Here is a 21781-nt window from a genome sequence, read left to right as displayed (position 1 = left end):
TACATCACTAGAAGGGAAAATAAGCAGGCTCAGGGTTACATGCTTCGGTCATGTGATGCGATCAAATTCGCTAGAAAAATCTATGATGCTCGGACTTGTCAGTGGTGGGAGAAGACCTGGACGGCAAAGAACACAATGGCTGGATACCATAAAAGCTGATACAGGCATGAGCATCAACCAGCTGAAGGAAGCAGCACTTAATCGAAAAATGTGGAAAGAGCTTGCATATCGGGTCGCCAAGGGTCAAGAACGACTGAATGGATAACAAAGATTGCAATGAGGTGGATACCTCCTGATGCCAAACACAGCAAGGACGCCCGAAACACCTGGAGGAGAACATTTAAGCAAGACCTGGAGGCACTGAATATTGCACGGGGGAACAGGCTGAAATGCTCGCCCAAAGCCAGAAATGCTGGAGAGCACCTGTTGCCCAATATGGACTACTTAGCCTGACAGATTTGATGACGCTGACTACGATGAGACAAGAAGCAGGTTTCTGAACCACGCACTATTTTACAAGTTGTTTCAGTATCTTTTTACTGTCACTTAAATTTTCAACAAGGATAGGTTTCGGTTTGACTCTCTAGTTAATGTGCTCACAAAACCTTCATTCCTACCCTCAGGTAAGTATAACCTACGCAGTTCCTCAAACACTAACCCCAAGGCAGTCTCTCCTCTAGAGTGTCTATCTTCCATGGAGGACTCGGGGCTTTCCTCCAGGAAAACCAGTTCCTTTCTCTGTTTACCAACTAAACCACCTTCGGGAGCTTCACTGTGGGGGGTGGGGGGGTTCTCCTCAGAGAAAACTAACGAAGCCACCAGTGTGATTAATCAGTGTTATTGTGCTATGGTTAACTCCAGGACCTTGGCACAGATTCCCTAACTTAAATCTGTCCTTCCTGGCATTTAATCAGAGTAGTTCAGCTCACTTAGAATTGGCCCTTAGCCTCCAGAGAACAGAGCTACAGCAGAACAACCATTCATCCTGGCTCTCAGTTCAGTTCTCCCATCAGAACTCTCAGTGCTCTGGCTATCAGTGCTCAGCAGCTCCCTCTTATCAATCACTGGAGGTCCAGTGAAGCCTTTGGGTGCTCAATATTCCACTGACTGAATGTGTGTCAGTTACACTTTGCATCCAGGGAACCTGGCCTTCTAGCTTTATGGGGGAGGGGAGATTTGGGGGGGGGCCACCCTCACAAACATGGAAACAGCAAAGGAAAGCAGGCTTGCAGATGCACAAGATAGAATGAGAGACAAATAATCTCACAGCAGCCTACAAATCACAGCCAACACAGTTCAACTTAAAAACAATAAAAGAAAGCCTCAACCCCCCTCCCCCCCCCTGCAGCTGAGGCCTGTCTCTCTCTCTAAAAGTAGCAGGAATTTTTTTTGGGGGGGGTTGTCCATGAGTCGGCCCATTCACATAAAAAGCGGGGGGGGGGCTGCAGGGGCAACCTGTTGAAGTTGGCCATGCCTGCCACTCCTGCCCCAGGAGAGAGCCCACAGCAAGGCAGCAACCCCCCCCCCCCCACTGACAGCAGAGAGGGAAAGAGAAGTTTGGTCGGTCACTTGGGAGGAGACATTGTTTGTATTCTGATATGTAGGCAGATGGGCGACCTCGTGAGCTGCCAGGCTGAGTGGAGGACAGGGGGTCCGGAGGAGGCCAAGGCACCAAGCCCACCTACTCTCCCCTGAGTTAGGCGGGGCAGGAAGGAGAAGGCAGCGCTCCCCTGCGGGATTCATGCCCCCTCCGCACTTTCTCTGACAAAATAGTCACACGCACCCCTATACAGAATCTGGCTGCATCAGCATTGCAGTGAGAGAAGGGGACCCGACCCCCCCCCCCAGGCCTACTGCACCAAGAATCAGGTCGACTTCTGGGATGGGCCAGATCCTTTTCTTGGGTCCACAATTGGGCAAGAGGGGCTCCAGTCTCTCTCCTGCCATTCCGCCTCTAAAACGGGGAAGCTCAGGGGGGAGGGTCCCTGGGGGGAGAGGGGGGCCACGCACTGAAATGGCCACGGGACCTATCGAGGCCCCCCAATAAAGAATCCAGACAAAACGGTTAATGGGAAAAGAAGCTGCTCCCCCCCCCCGCCCCGCCCCGCTTCCTGCCAGCAGCCCGGGTCTGGTCCGGAAATGAAGCGGGACATCCAGATCAGGCCCAAACGCAGTAAGGGCCCCGATTCGACTTCTTTGCCCTCCAGAGGCAGCTTCAAGACCCAGGGGGGAGGGGGGAGGTCACGTGAGGGGGTGAGGGTTTAAAATGCCAAAGGGAGAGAGGGTGCCTGAAATGAGGGGAGGAAGACTCCCTTGGGCAAGAGGTGGACTTGGGGAGGGGGGTCGTCCGGAGGGGGGCGGAGTGAGGAGCCGGAGCCGGGAACAGACGTGATTCCCTGAAACCTTCGACGCGCCCCTCGGTCTGAGCGCCTCAGATCTTTGCTTAGCAACAGAAGGCCACATGTGTGTGCGTTGCGGGGGGTGGGGGGGGGGGCGGCGGCGGCTATCAATTGAGGCTACAGGAATTCTTCGAAGGGTGAGAGCCTGGGGGCGGCTTTGGGGTCAGGCCGGAGGGGAGCTGCCTCCCCTTTCCGACCCCCCCCCCGACTGCTGCTGCCCCACAACCCAGCGGGACAGCGAAGGGCCCGTCCGGAGAAGGATCTGCACTAGGGCGCCCCTGCAACCGGCGCCGCCTTGGGGGCTCCTCTCCCCGAAGGGAGCAGCCGGCCGCCTCGCTTGGCCTCCTCTGGGCGCCTGGCCTTTCCGCACCCCACCGCCGCCTCTCGGGGTTCTGAGACACCCACCATCACCCCCACCCCCGCCAGCAGCAGCAACAGCAAAGGCCAGCTTGTGCCAGCAGCAGCAGGGCCTGCGTCCGAGGGGAGGCGGGAGGCGAGGGGAGGCGAGGGGGAGCCCGCGGCGGGCCCTTGGCTGAGTTCAGGCTGTGCCTCAAAGAACCAGAAGGCCCGCTGGGCCCCTCCGGCGGGGCCTCAGCCACAAGAGGCCGGTCTGTCGTCTCTTCCCGGGCCCGACCTCGGCCAGCGGAAGGCGGCCAGCAAGCAAATTCGGCCTCACCTCCCAACCCCACCTACCCAAGCGCCCGTTCTCGCCATGCCTCCGTCCCGCGCTCTAGGGCAAGCCGGTGGGCACTGGGCCGTAGACCCGCGCGGGGCGGGGGGAGGAAGCCCGCCGGGTCCACTCGCTTCGGCTGCCCGCGGTTCGAGAGAGCTCTCCGGCGGGTCTCAGCGGAAGGTGGCAGCCCCGCGGAGGCCTGAAGGGGAGTCCCTCCCGCCCCCAGGCCAGGCAGCGCGGGGCGTCAGTGGGTGCGCGCTGCCTTGAAGCAGCTGGTCCGGCCCCGCCCGCCCCCAAAGGCCCCGGGGCGGCCGGGCGGCCGGTAATTGGCACTCATCAATCACGGGCCATAATAGCTGATGAGGCGGGCGAGGGCGGGGCCTTCCCAGGGGGGCCCCAGGGCCGCTCCAGTGGGAACCCGCCGCGGCTCCTGGCCCGGCCGCTGGGCGGGAAGGCGGGCGCGCCGCGGGGAACTCAAGCGGAATTTGAGGAAGATGGATGAGCCCAGAGGCGGCAGGGCGACACCCCCTCCTCCCCTCCCCCTCCCCCGCGCCGCCATCTCCTCCCCTGCGCGCCCTGCCTCCCGCCCGCCCCCTCGGCAGACCGCGCCAGCAGCCGAGCCAGCGCCGGCCCAGGCACAGGGCAGCCCAGCCGGGGCGGGCGACTCGCGGTGGCCCGGCGCTGCTGGCTGGCTAGCTGGCTGCACACCCCCGCCCGCCCGTCCGCCCGAGGCACTGGACCGGCCGCCGCCGGGCAGAGCCCGTCTCCCGGCTGAGGCTGGAGCCAAGTGACGCCCCCGGCTCCCGCAACCGGCGCGGAGCCTGGCGCCCAACGGGGATCGGGCCGGCCGTCCCGGCCAGTAGCTGCTCTCGGGCTCCCGGGGAGGCTGGCGGCGGCGGCGGCCATGCAGAGACCGACGGGGCAGGGCGCCGCCTTCTCCATTGACTCGCTCATCGGGCACTCCCCGCCGGCGCCGCGCTCCGGGCCCCTGCTCTACACCGGCTACCCGATGTTCATGCCCTACCGGCCGCTGGTGCTCCCCCACGGGCCGCTGCAGACAGCCGCGGGGCTGCCGCCGCTGGCACCGCTCGCCTCCTTCGCCGGACGCCTGACCAACTCCTTCTGCGCCAGCCTCGGCCAAGGCGTGCCGTCCATGGTGGCTCTCACCACGGCGCTGCCCAGCTTCGGCGAGGCCCCCGACGGCTTCTACCCGGCCCAGGAGCTGCCCGCCGCCGCCGGGCGCAGCAGTACCGAGCCGCCCTGCCGCCGACGGAGTGCGGCCGAAGGCCTGGACCTGGAGGAGCTGCCCGCCGGCCGGGACAAGACGCCCCCGGAGCCGCCCCACCACTTCCCGGACCCCTTCCCCCACCTGGCAGGTAGGCAGCCGGGCAAGGGCGCCGAGATGGAGGCGGGAGGACAGGCGGGCGGACCAGGGGGCTGCCAAGAGCGCGGCGGCTTCCCACCAGGACCCCCGGCCGACCAGGGAGACGCCGCCGCCGCCGCCGCCTGCGAGTTGGCCAAAGTTTTCTCTGCTGGACAAAGTTTCCTTCCTTCCCGCCGGGGCTGGGCGGAGGGGGGAGCGGGAGGCTAAGCGATAGCCAGCCGGGGGAAGCACCCTGTTGGGCTCCCAAAAAGTCTCTCGGGACCCGCCCCCCCTGGCCCCTGCCCCCCCCCACGAACGACTCGGCAGCCCACCCGGGGCTTTCCACTGGGGGGCGGGGGGAGCTGCCTGCTTCTGCTCCGCCTGGGCAACCCGGGCTCGCTACTCTCCGGGGCCGCCTGAGCCCTTGGCCGAGGGAGGGAGGGGGAAGCGCTGAGAGGAGCGCTTTTGGAGGCGCCCCCCCCCAAGGGTCCGATCCAGGTTCAGCCTTTTCAGCTTCGGGTGCCCCCCCCCAAGCGTGTGTGTTTGTGGGGGGGGGAGCAGTTCTGGACTCTGCCGCCTCTCTCGTCTTCGGCAGGGCAGGCGCAACTGGACTCCGGGACCGGCAGCAGGGGGGGGGGGGGCGGCGGCGGCGGCGTGGGTCTTTCCGGGCCCTTGCCCGGGTCCTTGCGTCCTTCCCACGCAGTGTGGGGTTCGGGCCGCCCCTCCGCGGGACCCGGAGAGAGAGCGAGAGAGCTGCTCCCCGTTAATCCGAGTGGGACTCCGCAAGTGGGGCGAGCCCGCCCGGGGGCGGCTCTGTCCATGGTGCTAGGAGGAGGGCGCCGGGCAGGGTTGGCGGGGGTCGCCCGGCTGAGGTCGCCTGCCTGGGTGCCAGGAGGCAGGCAGCTCACCGCTGGGTGCCAGTCCTGGAAGAGGGGACTCCCTGGGGCTGGCAGGGGCGCTCAGAGCACACAGCATCCGTGAGCTGCCGGTCCGGATCGGCCGCTGCGGTTGGCGTCGGTACCGGAGACCAGCGACGCGGGGAACGGACGCAGTTTCCCCACCGCACCGCACCCCAACCCCGGGACACCTCCGTTCCGCGGCGGGGGGCTGTAGTTCTATCAGCCCACGAAAGCGGCTCCGCGAGCGGGTCAGGCGCCAGCGGAGGTCGGAGGTGTCCCGGGGTTGTCCCGTGGGGCCCCTGACGCCTCAGTCCCGGGAGGCCGGTCAACTGCAGCCCAGCAGCGGGCCTCCGTCTTCTCGGACAGGCGCCCCCCGCCCCGCTCCGTTTCTTGTCTGAATGGGGGGGCTGGCGGCAGCTGGAGCAGGACCTTCCCGGGGCCTCCAGCCGCCCACCAGCTTCGGGTGCCCCCCCCCCCAACCCCACACACACAAGCCAAGCCAAAAGCGCGGCGCTCTCAGGGCCATGGCCGCGCAGGGGCTGCTGGACGGCGACCGGGAGTGCTTCTTCCGTAGCCGCCTCCCAGGGCTGCTTGCGAGCACGGGACAGATCGCGCGCCTTTGACTTGGAGGGAGTGGGCGCACAGAAGGCGATGGGCGCCCCCCTCCCCACACACACGGGGGTGGCACTGTTTAACCAGTCCAGCCCCCTGGGAGCTGGCCAAATGGTCCTGATCCGGGCTTGTGCGGGGGGGGCGCCCCTCTGCCACCAGCCAAGCAGCCAAGCCCCCGAACCTGCCCCCGGGTCTCTTGGGGAGCGAGAGAAGCTCACCCGGACAACCGAACGGCTTCCGGCAGGCAGCCAGGCTGGTACCCTGTGCCGTGGGGAATGGGCACTGCAAAACACGGGGGCCGGGGGTGGGGCTCGTTGGCCGGAACCAAAGGGTCCTCCGCCTCCCCGCCCGCGTGCTCCTGGCGCTTGCTGCCCCGCTGGCTCCTAGGCTGCTCTGCGGCGGCTCTGGGCCTCCCCTGCAAGAGAGGGGCGACCCCGGTCTGCCACCCAGCGTCCCTCCCTCTCGGCCTTGCCTGGAGACGGCGCGTGGCCCCCGCAGCGCTCAGACCTTCCTGGGCCGCAGGAGCAGCCCCGCAGCAGCGGGCCCTTTTCTCCCCCTTCAAGGCGGCCCACCAGGTTGCCTCCCTTCCTCTCCCCACCCCAGGTACCCTGAGAGGCCGGCGGGGCTGGGAGAGTTCTGGGAGAACTGTGAGAAGTCCGGGGTCACCCAGCGAGATGGTTCTCCAGAATCGAACTCGCCCCCACCGGCACCATTCTCCGCCTGCGTGAAAATTGGCATCCGGCCATGACCCTAGAGGAGCCGGCGGCCCCGGCCCCGGTCTTGGCCCCCGGGCTATGTGGGCTGCCTCCTTCGCCTGTGGCTCGCCCTCTGCACGGGGCAGGATGAGGCCCCTACGCTGGCTCGCCGGCACAGTCAGGGGCTGCTGGGAGCAAGGCCGGAGAGTGCAGGGGGGGGTCGTTCGACTCTCTCCATCGGAGCCCCCCCTTTCCATTCCATTCCATTCCATTTTTCATTTCACTTTATATTTATCCCTCACCTCCCACCCCCACCTCCGCACAAGGGGACTCCCCCTCGCCCACGGGGGGGAAACAGCCCAGAGGAGCAGGTGGGACTTGGTCAAGCCGGAGAACTAGGCGGGGACCTCCGTCCAGGTTCGACCCCCCCCCCCCGATTCCCACGCCAGCAGCCGCTGTGAGGGGCGAGGGACGCCGGCCCGCGGCCTGAGACTAGGTGGACCGGCCCGCCCAGGGCAGAGTCCGGTGAGGCCGACCAAGCGGACGCCGACAGTTTCCCGGGGCTGCCCCCCCCCCGCCCCGCGCCACCGCCGTGGCCTTGTGAGGGTCCCTGCATTGCAAGCCTGCCCCGGGGGTGGGGGCTCGCCCCCTTCCCCTCCTCCCGGGCCTGCCTGGAACTCTCCTCTGGGCCAGCCTGGGCCTCTGCCGGGTGATTCGCAGGTGCCGCCGGGGCCAGCAGGGAGGGGGAGGGGGGCCGGCGCGGAAGTTGAGCAGCCAGCCCGGATAGATGCCGCTGCTGTGGGGCTGGCGACGGCTCTACAGTTGCCCCCGCCCCCGCCGCCGCCCCTCCCCCTCCCCCGCCACCGCCCGGTGGAATGGCCGGCGGCGTGGGGGGTGGTCCCTGTGCGTCACGGGGGCTTCTCTCCAGCAGGTGCCCCCTCTGTGGAAGGACTGCTCAGATCTGCAGGCTGCGGGCGGGGGCGAGGTGGGGGGGGACGGGACACGCTCGGGATTCAGGAAAGGGTTGGGAAGGTCGGAGGAAGAAGAGAGAGCTGGAATGGATCGAGGCTGCAGCAGATTGGCAGACCTTTTGAAGTCGGGGGGGGCGGGGGCGGGGGGGAGATTCCTCCCACTTTTCCGCCCAGAAAGTGGACATGGACTTGGTTCCCTAAACTTCCTATAGTGATTTGACTTGACGCATCGTGTGTTCCTCAGTTGGGCGCTGTTCCTTGGTTGGGAGGGATATTGATGGAAGGAATGAGTAAGTGGGAAGGTCTTGATTTTTCGGTAAGAAAAACATGGCAAGGCGGCCACCCCCCCACCCCCCCACCCCCAGGAAGGGCTGCCCGCGCCCTTCCCCCCCAGAGCCCCGAGGCCGCGGCTTTTCGCCTCCTGAGGGGTGCAGGGGAAAGAAAGGGGGCCGGTGGAGGGAAAGGCACAAGCGGGGTCCGCGCTCCGAACTGAGGCGCCCCCGCAGCATGCTGAGTTATTAAGTTACCTCTGATAAAGCTGAGCATGCCGCGCCCTTTCGGGATGTGTCGCTAAACACCTGATAGCACATGAATTGTTGCCAAACGTTAAATTAAAACAAAAACCCGCTGAAAAGGAGGCCTGCGTCTGCAGTACCCCAAGGAATTCTTTCTGGACCTGACGCTCCTTACACAAGAATGCCCCTTTGGGGCCCAGTCCCTCCTTCGTTTCACTCGTTGCAAAAGGAAGGGGGGACAACACGGGAGGTTTTCCACTACCCCCCCCCCAATTCCCCCCTGGAAAGTTCTCTGCCCAATGATCGCCCCTTGCGTGGGGAAAACGTGGCCTTTGGAAGCATTTTATTCTCGCTTAACACTTCACAGGAATTTTTTTTCCGGTTCCCCCCACATTTCCCAGTTTTCCGCTTGGAAACATGGAAATCCTCCCTCCCCCCCCCCCCCCCAATCTTCTCCAGACCAGGACTTCCCATTTCTAGCTTGAGGCGCTTTTTTTCGGGGGGGGGGGCGGGGGCGGGGTCTGTCCGGACCTTTCGAACTCCCCCTTGCCCGCCCGTCGGCGACCAGGTCTGAGTAGGTCGGCCCTTCCTTCTGCCGTCGAGTTCCTGGCCGGCCTTGGGCCCGCCCAGCTCTCTCGTCTGCCTCCTCACAGGGCTGTTGTGAGCGTGAGGCCACCCGGAGCCACTTGAGGGAGGGGCCGATTTAGCCCACTAGTGAGAAGAGAGAGAGCGGGAAGACACCGGCGGCTGGAGCGCGGCTGACTGAGTTGGAGCAGGCCCTGGGAGGGCCAAAGCCGCCGGATTGCCCCCTCCAGGTCCCCCCCCCCGCAGGCGGCCGGCCTGGCTGCAAACCTCCCGACCGCCACTAGAGGGTGCCCAACAGCAGGCAACAGCATGAGGGAACGGGAGGGGGCAGCGGAGTGGGGGGGCCTGAGCGGCGGGCCAGCATGGGGGGGGGGGACCCGCGCTCCTTCTGGCCAGAAAGGCAGGTGGGGCCTTCACAGGCGAAAGGAAAGCCCACCCTCTGGGTGGGAGCGGGGGAGCCATGGGGCGGGCGCAGCCATCTCCTGGGTCAGGGCGGCACCCAGCAGCCCCCCCCCCCCAATCCTAAACAGAAGAGACAGAGCCACCCTTGAACCGGAGGATCAGTCTCTGGGGGGGCGTCCTTCTCTGGCAGCGGGGCCGGGCCGGGGAGGCTGAAGGGGGCAGAGGGAGGCTGGGCTGCTCCTCACATTTCTTCTAAAGTGGGGGGGATCCTGCGGGGGGGATGGGAGGGCGACGTCTCCCAAGCAGGGCCCGCGAGGGGCTCAGACATGCCAAGGCCTCCCCAGGGACAAATCTGCCTCTTCCACGAGCAGGAGCCTGCGGGCCCCTCCGCGACCTCCGGGAATGGGGGCGGGAATGAGACTGGCCACGCCCGGCTAGGAAAAGGAAGAAAACTGACCCGTTAGCCTACAGAATTGGGTGGCCGCCGGGGGTGTTACGGGGTCGCCCCAGAAGGCAGATCGGGCAAAGGGCGAGTCACTCGGAGCACAGGAGCCTCCACGCGCAGAGGCTGGTTCCCAGTCACTGGTGGGGGAGCAGCGACGAGGAAAGCCTCTTGCTTCCTGCCCGGCCGCCAACACGCAGGAAGAGGCTGTTGGATGGCGAGGCACCGTCCTGACCACTGGTGGGATCCAAACATTTTAATACCAGGTTCCGATGGGGGTGGGATTCGAGCAGTGGCGCCGCCGCACACACGCGCCTCCGGTCCCCATTGGGCAGGGAGGTGGCTTTAGAAACCCCTTCTCGGCACTCAGAAACAAGTGTGGAGAACTGGTTGGATCCAACCAGGCGGAGAAAGGGGCGGGGAGGCGGATGCTGGAGCAAGCGGCTTGGGGTCCGGCGCCGCCAAAGGCGGCAGACGCGGGGCTCCGTCGGGGAAACGGCGGGAGGGGGCGCGGGCAGGGGAAAGGGGCAGGCAGGGAGCGCTGGGCTGGGGGGCCGCCCGCCGACGGTCAGAGGCCCGGGGGCTAACGTCGTCTTCTGCTCCCTTGTGTCTCCGGCAGAGGGGAAGGCCTACGGCTCCGACGACGAGAAGACGGCGGAGGCGGCAGGCGGCGGCGGCAGCGAGCGCGAGGACGACGACAGCTCGGCGGAGGCGGAGAGCGACGACGAGGCGGGCCCCGACGGGGCGGGCGGCGGAGGCAGCGGGGCGCCGCCGGGGGCCAAGGCCAGGGCCAAGCGGGGCTCGGGCGGGGGCGTGGAGGCGGCCGGCGGCGGCGGCGGCGGCGCGGGGGCGGCGGCGGGGGGCAAGAGCCGTCGGCGGCGCACGGCCTTCACGAGCGAGCAGCTGCTGGAGCTGGAGAAGGAGTTCCACTGCAAGAAGTACCTGTCGCTGACGGAGCGCTCGCAGATCGCGCATGCGCTCAAGCTCAGCGAGGTGCAGGTCAAGATCTGGTTCCAGAACCGGCGCGCCAAGTGGAAGCGCATCAAAGCCGGCAACGTGAGCGGGCGCGCCGGAGAGCCCGTCCGCAACCCCAAGATCGTCGTGCCCATCCCCGTGCACGTCAACCGCTTCGCCGTGCGCAGCCAGCACCAGCCGCTCGAGCAGGCCCCGCGACCGTGACCGCCGCCCCCACCCCCGCCTGTACATACGCCGCCCCCCCCCCGCGATGTCTCCCTCCTCTGTCCCGTGTGAGCGAGCGAGCGAGCGAATAAGTGGCCGTCAATAAATGGATTTTCTATGGACTCGCCGCCCTCCTGAGTCTCCAGGCGGGGGCGGGATCCTGCGGGGGGTTGGGGGGGGGGAAGGCTGCCTGACCCAGCGGGACCTACGGGGCTCCTGCCGCCTTCTGCACGAGTGACTCTGCTAGGCCACGCTGCCCCCCGAGCCAGGGTCCAGCATTCCCGGGGACAAGGCTGCACGGGGCTTTTTTCCGCTTGCTGCTTCCCTTTAAAACGGACTCGGCTTGCGCGCCTGGGGCAACGACACCCCCCCCCCCCCCATGTCTGCAGGGACTAGAGGCAGCTAAAGGCACCTGCTTCCCATCCTGCCTGTTCCTGAACGCTGCTGTGGCTGTAGGGGAGGGGGGGGCAGCAGGACGGGCTCTCCCCAGCAGGCCGCAGAGCAGCTGGGATGGGTGGATGCCCGGTCTATGCCTCCAGTGGCAAGCAGCATCAGGGCCCTGATCCAACTGAGCCTTCTCAGGGCTCTTCTATTCCTGCAACAGACCGCTGCAGCCTCTCCTCTCCTCGCCTGCCACCTCCACGGGAAGCACCTAGCAGTTCTCAAATTGGCAGCAACAGGCAAACCCTGGGGGCCTCCATCAGACCCCCCACCCCCAACCTGGTGGGAGATCATCCTGGACATTCAATGTAGCAAAATGCAAAGTGATGCACATAGGGGCAAAACATCCAAACTTCACATACACGCTACAGGGGTCAGTGCTATCAGCCACAGACCAGGAAAGGGATGTGGGCATCTTAGTTGATCGTTCCATGGGAATGTCAACTCAGTGCAAGGCAGCTGTGAAAAAGGCAAACTCTATGCTGGGGATAATTAGGAAAGGAGTTGAGAATAAAACTGCAAGGATTGTCATGCCCTTATATAAAGCCGTGGTGCGACCGCACTTGGAGTCCTGTGTCCAGTTCTGGTCGCCACATCTCAAAAAGGATATCGAAGAGATAGAAAAAGTGCAGAGAAGGGCAACGAGGATGATTGAGGGACTGGAGCACCTTCCTTATGAGGAGAGGCTGCAGCGTTTGGGACTCTTTAGTTTGGAGAGGAGACGTCTGAGGGGGGATATGATTGAAGTCTATAAAATTATGCATGGGGTAGAAAATGTCGACAGAGAGAATTTTTTCTCTTTCTCACAATACTAGAACCAGGGGGCATTCATTGAAAATGCTGGGGGGAAGAATTAGGACTAATAAAAGGAAACACTTCTTCACGCAACGTGTGATTGGTGTTTGGAATATGCTGCCACAGGAGGTGGTGATGGCCATTAACCTGGATAGCTTTAAAAGGGGCTTGGACAGATTTATGGAGAAGTCGACCTATGGCAACCAATCTTGATCCTGCTTGATCTCAGATTGCAAATGCCTTAGTAGACCAGGTGCTCAGGAGCAGCAGCAGCCGCAGAAGGCCCTTGCTTTCACATCCTGCACGTGAGCTCCCAAAGGCACCTGGTGGGCCACTGCGAGTAGCAGAGTGCTGGACTAGATGGACTCTGGTCTGATCCAGCTGGCTTGTTCTTATGACGTCTGCAGGGCCAGAGAAAGAACACCCAGGCTCTGGCCACGACCACCAGGCCCGGCTGCCTGCCACACAACAGGGGCCCCTGCAAAATGACCAAGCATGGCCTGGCTGCCCCCCCCCCCCCCCCCGCCCTGTGGAATGACCCACGCAGAGCTGCTGCCAGTCAGATCAGGTGGACGACCAGCCCAGAAGAGAGCAGCCTCCCTCAATAGCACACTGAGGGTTCAGGACCCTCCCCCTCCCCTGCAGGAGGATGGGGCCCCTGTTCCCTCTGGGGGAAGCCATGACCTTCCCGGTGGCTGAAAGCCCCCCCCCCCCCCCCAGTTTGTTTAGGCAAGCCAGAGCTGAATTTAGAAATGAAGCCATTCCCATGACCAAGAGGGGAGCAGGAACTCAGCACAGGCTAAGCTCAGAGGCAGCTGGGGGGGGGGCATGCAGGGGCTTCCCTCTGGCTTCTCTGAATTTTCCTCCACCCCCCACCGCCCCCAGGCCAGGTCAAGGAAACTGTCACATGACCTGAGCACCCCTTGGCCTCCAGGACTGGCTGCCGAGAGCCACAGTGCCTCCCCACCCGTGGCCTGCTGCCCACCCCCTTTCCCTGGAACTCCCCGAGAAAGAAGGAGAGCACGGAGCCAGCAGGGCCGTTGTGGGCAGAAACAGGGCGGTGACTTTATTGGGCAGCTGCTCTGTGGCTGCGCGTCCGTCCCACATTCTCTCTCTCTCTCTCTCTCTCTCTCACGCACACACACACAGACAGACAGGCACACAAGGAGCAAAGAAACCTTATTTACAGAACTTCATATAAATATTTCCAATGTACATTTTATACACAAGAGACTTAGGCAGGCGGAGGGGGCTGGGCTGACGGGAGTCACATCGAAAGCAGCCGGTCTGCAAGTCCCCCCCCCCCCCCCGCCGTGGACACAGTGTGGCAGAAGGGGCGGCGGCCAGAGTGGGACACATGGGGACCGAGAGAGGCTTCCCTTTGCCGAGGGCCTTCGTGGCCCCATCTTCCCTTTGTCTTGCAGGAGGGAGGGGAGAGCTGGGTGGCTGGTTCCAAACAGCCCTGGGACCCCACTCTCCCCCACCTGGTTTTCGAGGGCGGCTGAGATGGTGTCCCTGCCCCAGGGGACCAGCCCAAGACCAGCCTCACGCCAACGCAGCGCCAGGGACACAAACTGGCATACAGCTGCAGGCGGAGGGCAAGGGGAGTTGGCAGAGAGCACTTGGGCAGCAGAGCTGTGGTCTGCCCACGCTCAGTGGGCCCCGGGGCAAGGGTCCAGGGGCAGGCCGCTTGAGGAAGAGGAGGAGTTGTTGTTGATGTTTCGGCGGGGCAGGCTGGGGGTCAGGGAAGCCATGGTGGCGTCGCTGGGGCATCCGTGCTGGAGCAAGATGTCCACACATTCCTGGCTGCCGGCACGGCGGGCGTAGGCGAGAGCGGTCAGTCCTCGGGCATCCCGGCTTCTCACATCCACTCCGTACTGCAGAAGCCAAGCAAACAAACCAGCCACAAAGGGGTCAGTCCAGTGAGGGGCGACAGGGGACCCTCCCGCCCCTCTGGCGAGGAGACCCCGCCGGGCAAGGCAAGGCAAGGCAAGGCAAGGCAGGGGCAGAGCACCAAGGCCAAGCACCCTTCTCTCTGCCCAGGAGAAGGCAGGAAGAGCCCGGGGGGATGACAGGGTGGGCCGAGGCCTTACCCAGATGAGGAGCTGGGTGCAGACCACGTTCGCCATGGCGCTGGAGAGATGCAGGGCGGTCCTCCCGTCCCCGTCTCCGTAGGTCTCGTTCACCTCCTCCTTGGTGCCGTGTGCCAGCATGGCGTGGACTAATGCACGCACTCGCGCAGGTCCGTCCTTCTCCACTCTCACGCCCGTTTGAAGAGCAACTGCTGCCCCAGGGGGATATCTGAGTGCGGCAAGGGGGCCAGGAAGCGCTTCTGCTCGTACTTGGCACGGATCCAGCGCTCCTTCTCCTCCCTGCAAAAGTACAAGCAAGTGTCACAGAGGAATGCAAGGAGGGGTCACACCCGCCACCCCCACCCCCCGACCACCATTGATCGCAAGGTTAGCACTGGGGAGGGAGGGAGGGAGGCAGAGGGCGGAGAGCATTATCGCAGCAACGGTCTCTCTGCCCACACAAAGGCGCTGGCGCTGAGGGGGCCCGGATCGATGGTGCGCACTCCCTGCTATCTGCTGTCCATTCTATCCATCTGTATCTTCCCAAGCACACGCCATGGTGGCTACGGAGCATGCTCAGTGGCTCCTGCCCCCCTGACCTGCTCTTATCCACTGATAAGGCAGCAGAAAAGGCTCTTGTCTGGGTGTCGGGATGGATGAGTGAGTGACAGACAGAGGGGCTCAGATAGGGACAAACAAGGCATGCGCCCCCCCCCCCGCGCCCACCCAGCCAGGCCGCTTTGCTTAACTCCTTCTTTGCCACAGATGGGCACAGGATGCCTGAACATGGAGCCACGGCTGCTGCAGGCCTCTGGCTGCTGCTATGGCCACTGTTTTGGATGTGCCACCGCTGCCGTTTGGACCAAGGAGGACGGGGGCTCCCAGCACAGGAAGCAGCAGCAGCAGCAGGAGCCTCACGCTGCCTGTCAGGCCAGCGATGCCAGCCACGCCCCGGGGAGGTGGCAGGACGGCTGCTTTGGAAGACGGGGGTCTGTGCCACTACAGATTGCCAGTGGTGCATTTATTCCAGAAGCCAAAGGCCCAGCAGGTGACTTCTGACCTCCTGCAATGACGTGCCGCCATGTAACTTCTCCCGGTTTGTAGTGAGAGATTTGCAAAGTGGACTGGCTATCTGAGCAGCGCCCACTCCCCAGCTCCGACTCAGGGGGGCCACAACACCCCACCCCCCAAACTTGGAATTCTGGAGCTGAAGGGAAAAGGCTCCTTGTACAGCTGGGGTGGGAAGAACCACCAAGTGTCTGAGTGGTGGGGGGGGGGGTTGTTCCGCCACTGAGTACTACTTCCCGGGGGCCCAGGGGGAGAACAACCAGGGAGAACTTTGCCAACACAAAAAAAGAGAAGGGCGGCCGGCCGACCGGCCCCTCCCCTGCCCTCTCCCTGAGTGTGGTCTCGTCAGGAGCCCTGCAAGGCAGAGATCTGGGGGGGGGGGGGCAGCGGGGAGAAGGGGCTTCACAATGCCCATGGCCGGCACAGCCCTCCAATGAATGAGGTGGCTGCTTTCGGGGGAATTAGACCAAAGTGGATTTCTATTGTTCTATTATTTATTTCAAATGCCATGTAAGTAAAAGCTGATCTCTCATTTTTCTCAAATACTCTGTGTGTGTGCGTGCGTGCGTGCGTGCGTGTGCGTGGGGGGGACCCTTGAATCGGACCTCCTGAGGGACACAGCACAGCCGGTCTGGGCACATGCTCAGCCTGTTCCGGGTGGGTCACCTGCCTGGTCAGAGCAAGGAGATGCAAAGAAGCCGTCCGCCCCTGGCAGGGCAGCCGTGAGCGGCTCCACCACCGGGAGCTGCCAGTCAGCTTGGCGCCCGCTCTGCCTTGCTCAGACCTCCCTCCGCAGGGTGGGTGGTTTGCCTGAACTGAGGAGGGGGCAGCTTCCTTGGGGAGGGAAGGTCGGCACTGCCCCCTCCTGCCTTCAAGAAGATCTGTCAGGCTTTCTGGGTCACTCTCATCAGATTGTAATCTCCCTAGAGAAGTTATTTCTGTAATAAATTAGCTTATGAAGCAACAAGGAATGAAGTCTGCACTTTGTAAGCAAGCAGGGGCAGGGTGCTTCAGTAGCTACTGTGAGGGGCCCAGGCTCAAACCCCCCTCAGCCACTGCGCTTGCTGGGCCCCCTTGCGACTGACGCGGGGCTGAAGGCCAAGCCAGGCTACGTGAGTTACGGGTTCACCGAAGAGATGCACACCAGGAGTTCCCAGGAGCATGGGAAGAGGGCCTCAGCCTCTCCAGCCACACGCCGGCCAAGGATCAGGCTCCCCAGCCCAACTCCCCATGCCTGGCTGCTCACTGACAGACTGACGGAGCACGCTTCTACCGCACTCGAGTTCAAAGTGGCTTCTATAGTTTATATACATTAACATCTCAGTACGTCAAACATCTCATCTACACTGGGCACCTGAAGGGGGAAACTGGTGCTGACTCCAGGTGGGTCCCCTGAGCCTCTGTGGGCCCAGAGTGCTTCTCCGGTCTCCCCTGGCAGAGACAGGCGGCCCCCACTGTCTGCCCCCACTGCGGGCCACAGGCCAGGGGGTTCTGTGCAGTGATGTGGAATCTCCCGCCACGCCCATCTCAGGCTCAGAAGGCGGGGGGGGGCCTCCGGGGGCAACACCAGCCTGCTGGCTTCGGCTTCCTTCCCACCGGAACCGGATGGGGCTGATGCCCAGGTCGGAGCCACGGTGGAGGCATGGCCGGGCCGTGGAGGGGGCACTGTGGGGGTGTTCCGGGGTGGGCGGGCACCACTGCGGCAGGGGCGCAGGGCACGTGCACGCCCTGGGCGCAGTTTCCCCTCGCTCCACCTCTGTGACCAGGTCCAACTTTAAACTGTGGGCTGCAGTCCAAAGCTAGACCTGGTCGAGCCCAGCCTTGCAGTGCGTGCCCCCTCCATTCTAAGTGTGCACAGCTGAACCCTAGACTCTAGCTCAGCCTTGAACTGAACACCTGCCCCAGAACTCCTTGTGGAGTTGAAGGGGGGTGGTGGTGTCCGGGCTGCCAGGTGCCACTCTTCAAGCAGCGCTCAGGGCCCGAGTCCTGGCATGCCCCGTCCTAGTTACGCCCTTGCCTCCCACAGATCTGCCCTTTGCAGGAACCCACACACAGAGCAGAGGTCACAGGTCACAGGTCACCCAGAGTGCTGGCTGAAGCGGACTGCGGAGCTGTTTGGTCAAGACTATTCCGTGTACCTGGAGCTCTCCGAACCCGGCTTGGGGTAGCTCTCCGTGGCACTTTCCCAAATGGAATTGGCCAGCGTGTTTCCAATGGCCGTCATCACTGCCACCAACTCCAGGGGCCAGTCATCCAGGTGGAGGGAGCGGACACGCGACAGGTGTGTGCCCAGGTTGCGGTGGATGCCTGAGCACTCGATGCAGACGAGGGCTCCCAGGTTCAGGCTGGCCCAATCAGGGTCTGAGAAATAAAAGGGGGAGGGGCTGACCTCTTGGAGAGGCCATCCAGGCACAGGTCTCTCTCTCACACGCGCGCACACACACACACCGCTCCACAACTGATTCCAGATCAGTGCAATTCTTCTGGCTCAAACCAAGGGCAAAATTGCTGCAGCTGCCCAGGATTCCCGGCTCCTTCCGAAAACGTCGTTCCCAGGAGCCTTTGCTGCAAATCCTGATGGGCACCTGACGCTCAAGTCAATGCTGCCGCTCACTCCCCACTGGCAGAGGGGGGCCCTCCCCACCCGTCCCCAGGGGGTGCAGAGCAGGGAATTCCAACTTCTGTGGAATTTAGAACATGTTCTACTTAGATTGCCCAAAGTGCCTTCTGGCGAGCTGCAGTGACCCTCCCTGCCCCCGCCCCCCCCCCGCCCCCCCCCCCGGCCAGGCTGTCTGTCACTCACTGGGCGCATCGCAGTCTACGCAGAAGCTGTTCCCTCGCACCGTGCGGATGGACTGCAGGGCGAGCGCATCGCTGTGGCTGCCCAGCCGAGCCTGAAAGAAAGGCAGCCCCTGAGTGCCTGCCCTCCTGCCCCTGCCGAGCCCCCCCTGGCGTGCCCGTGGGCAGGCACAGGACAGACTCTCTCAAGCACGGTCCTACTCCGTGGGGCTTGTGGGCACCGTAGCCACCAGCCCTCTCCCCAGACATGCCTGGAAAAGTCAGCCTGGAGTTGGAAGCTATGTCCAGTGGGGACAAGAGAAAGGAACTCTGCATCTGCCCAGAGGAGTTCTTTCCATTACGATATCTGCATCTGCCAGAGGAGTTCTTTCCATTACGATATCTTCCCAGACACAGCGACTGCCTCCACGGCAGCCAAGGCAAAGCCTCTGCCCTGCCCCCAAAACTAACCCCAGGGATTTACTTCTGTGCCCCAAGCAGGGGGGAGGGAGCACCTGTGCTTGACGGGGTCCCCCATCCTGCGAGCCAATGACACATCGCCTCTCCCCTGCCTGGCTCCAAGGACTGGCTGCAGGGGGAGGCCAGGGCACAGTGGGGGTTTCCAGCAAGCTTGTCAAAATGAAGACCCCCCCCCCCCCGGCGGCAGGAGCTTCCTGGGAAGCAGGGTATCCCCTCCCGCACCTTGTTCTTGGTGCTCTCACAGCTCTGGAGGCTGGCGAGGATCTGGCTCTCGACGGCCTGCACCCAGAGCTCGCGCTCCTCCTGCGTGGAGGCTTCGAAGAGCCACGTCTGGCCCGTCAGAGACACGATGACGAACTCAAAGGAGGACTCCTCTTGCTCTAGAGGAGGGGAGAGAGAGAGAGAGAGAGAGAGAGAGGCGCCTCATTGCTGGAGAAGGCCCCAGCCTGCAAGCCCCCACCAATGCAACCAGGATGTGGACGACAGGGCCACAGCCCCCACCTGTGGGCACCCCAGTTTCACTTTTGTGCTGCAGCTGCCTGCTCCACACAGACATGACCCCCCTCCGCTGCCCCTTGAAGGGGGCTCCCCTTTCCTTTGGCCCAGTGCAATGAAGGAACTCCTGCCTGCCCTGCCCAGGGGTCGCCTGGGTGGGCGCAGTCAAGAGCCACGACCCGTGGGGGCCTCCAGTGAGTCACGCTTGGTGGGAGGCCTTCCTGCCCAGCTGTTGGGGACCTCTGGGGCCACCATCCTGACCAAGTTATTTCTAGCCACAGTCAGACTGCCCCCCCCCCCGTAGCCTCCTGAGGATTCCACCTGCGGCCCCCGGTTGGCCATGCAGGTCAGCCCCTGACAAGAAACATCAGGGGAGAGCCCGGCCACTTTGCCCTGCCTGGCCGCCCGTTGGCCACTGTGAGAGGCAAAAGGCAGGGCCAGACTGAGCCTTGCCGGCCCGAGCCAACAGCCCTTGCCTCAACAGCGGAGGCTGATCTGTGGGGACTGACCCCCAGGAAGGGCGTGGCAGAATCCAGCCCAGCAGTCTCGGTCAGCAGATGGGCCAGCACTAAGAGCCCTGTGCCCTGTCCCTCCCGCAGGTGCAGCCCCAGGTTGGCCACGCAGGTGCAGCCCCAACGGGGCAGGGATCAACAGCGGGAGCAGTGCTTGTGATCGCTAGACAAGGCTTCTGGGGTGGCGAGAGAGGTGGTATCAGGAACCCCCGGGGGGGGGGGCGGGTGTTGGTGATCCAGAGGGGCACATCTGCCCTTCCGAGGGTCCTCTTTCGGCAAAAGAAGCAGGGCTTTGCTCGCTTTCTGCCGTGGGCCAGAGCTGGACGGCTGGCTCGGATGCAGAGGAGTGGCTTCCGGCTGGACGGAATGAAGACTCCTGCCCCGCCCTGTGTCACAGCTCCCGTGCCACCTCCCAGCAACGCGGTTTGCAATGACCTCATTAGCCTTATGCAAATAACCTCCTCTTGCCCCGATGCGGAGCTTAAGGGCAGCAAGGGAGATGGGGGGCAGATTCCCCAGGTCCAGTGCCTTCCGTGCTGTGCCCTGCTCTGCCCCCGTGGGGGAAGAGGGGTGCCCACGAGCGCGTGTGCATACACACACACACCCCTAGAAGGTGCAAAGGCCCTGGAGGGTAAAGGCTCCCTCTCCCCAGCACCTTGGAGGTCTTTGGAGGCCCTTGCTGCTCACCTGCATCTTCCTAATGCCTCAACACCCCCACCTTCCTTCTCGGGTTGCGGGGGGAGGGGGTCGGCATCCAGCCACACATAGGGACCAACCTAGGCAGCAAGCACCAGACTCTGCCCATCCTAGTGACAGGGAGTCCCACAGGCAGCATGAAGCAGTGGAGGATTCCAGTTGGCAGCGTGGGCATTTCTGCTGCTCTGGGTGGGATCGGAAAGTGCAGCCTCCACAAGCGCTGCCCTCTGGACTCTCTGTGCAGCACCACAGCCACAACTCCCCGCCTCGCTCCCGCCTCCTGGTGGGCCCCTTTTTGGTGAAGAGAGACCCGCAGTCTTGCGCCCCTCGGTGCAGCGCTCTCCCGCGCCCCTTGCTGGAAAGCCGCTTCGTGCCGAGGCTGCGGGGCTGCTGGAATGGATCAGCCCAACTCAGGCTGACGCACAAGAGCCTGCCAGCGTCCCCATCGGAGCTCTCACACTCCTGGAGGAGGCCAGAAGAATCTCCACGAAAGGCTTTTCTTCTACCCGCAGTGGAGGCAAGGGGAGCCCCTCCCTCCCCCCCCCCATGATTTCCATGCATTCCTTTGGGCCCAGCAGCCACTCCCCGCTCCCCCCCCCAACTCATTAGCTCTGTGACTGACCAACTGAGAAATTAGAGGCGCGTTTGGGTAATTTGACGAGAGACCGGGACTCGCAGGCTGGAACAGAGCAGAGGGAGGGGGAGTGAGATGGCTGTTGGGGGTTTGTCACAGAGCCCCTCCTTTTTTGGGGGGGGACAAGAAGCTCAGCCCAGGCAGGAGCCTGTGGTCGGCGGGAAGGAGTGGGCAGTGGAATGAGGCAGCGCCTCTCTTGATTATTTTTTGATGATGTTTCAAAGACTGCACGCTCCGGAGTCCTCCTGGCTGCCACTGCTAATGGGTGTCAACCCGACGACCTCGTCTCCAACGCTGCCGCCTCGGCAACAAGCCCTCCAAATGAGACGGAAATTAGCGAGGGCACGGCAGGCACGAGCACGGGAGCCAGGCCGGGCACTGCCAGGTGGAAGGCAGGCGGGCAGGCAGGCTGGCCCCCACCGCAGTGACCAGCTGGCACGGCCTGGGGAAAGGAAGCCCAGGGACCCACTCGAGGCACCCCTGCCGGGAGAGAGCTGGCAAGGCCCGGCTGCAGCTCCTCACTCCACAGCGAGGTGGGATCGTCACAATCCAGCCGGCAGGCAGCGGGGAAGGAGCGTGAGGCGGGCGCCATTCGTAAATGTCACAGCGCTCCCGCCTCATTTTGCAGCTCATTAAACCCAATATTCCTAACCTGCATTAATGCATCAGGAACAACACACACACACCCCCCACACACACACCACTTCCAGGCAAGTGGCACAAGCAAGGCACACGGACCCCCAACCAGACTGGGGAGGCAGCTGAGCCACGGAGGAGGTGGCAGCGCGTGTGGGAAGAGCAGGCAGGGCTGGCCGGGTGCCGCTGCAGGGCAGGACATGGCCACGAAGGCTCAGGAGCCACTCTGGGGAAGAGGTGGGGAGCCAGGCAGGAGGTGGGGGTGCCCAAGGAAAGGAAGGGCGTGGGCCCAGCAAAGACTGCAGAGGGCGGAGGCTCATAGGCCAGCCTACACTGCATGAACCGGGGGGGGGGGGGGGCTGGCTCTGGACCGTCAGGATTCCAAGGCCCACAAAGGTGCAGGAGACACGCTCCTGCCAAGACTTGGCAGGCGCTGTGG

The 21781-nt window shown here is 63.8% G+C and overlaps 2 protein-coding genes across 2 annotated transcripts in view; one reads left to right on the top strand and one right to left on the bottom strand.

The window, feature by feature from the left end:
- The first annotated feature begins 3694 nt into the window (after positions 1-3694).
- Positions 3695-10847, top strand: GBX1 (gastrulation brain homeobox 1). The gene is made up of 2 exons (XM_048510614.1): positions 3695-4448; positions 10176-10847. Exons 1-2 carry the CDS (start codon positions 3977-3979, stop codon positions 10733-10735), a joined length of 1032 nt encoding a protein of 343 aa, XP_048366571.1. The 5' UTR covers positions 3695-3976; the 3' UTR covers positions 10736-10847.
- Positions 10848-13007: 2160 nt separating this feature from the next.
- LOC125440704 (arf-GAP with GTPase, ANK repeat and PH domain-containing protein 3-like) overlaps positions 13008-21781 on the bottom strand; it is a 34294-nt gene continuing 25520 nt past the window's right edge. The window contains 6 exon segments of the mRNA XM_048510610.1: positions 13008-13848; positions 14065-14232; positions 14235-14343; positions 17250-17472; positions 17915-18005; positions 18592-18749. Coding sequence (XP_048366567.1) covers positions 13624-13848; positions 14065-14232; positions 14235-14343; positions 17250-17472; positions 17915-18005; positions 18592-18749 — 974 coding nt within the window. The 3' untranslated portion in view covers positions 13008-13623.

This window comes from Sphaerodactylus townsendi, linkage group LG11 (assembly GCF_021028975.2).
Source record: "Sphaerodactylus townsendi isolate TG3544 linkage group LG11, MPM_Stown_v2.3, whole genome shotgun sequence".
Classification (NCBI taxonomy): domain Eukaryota; kingdom Metazoa; phylum Chordata; class Lepidosauria; order Squamata; family Sphaerodactylidae; genus Sphaerodactylus; species Sphaerodactylus townsendi.
This window is presented reverse-complemented; position numbering and strand designations above follow the sequence as displayed.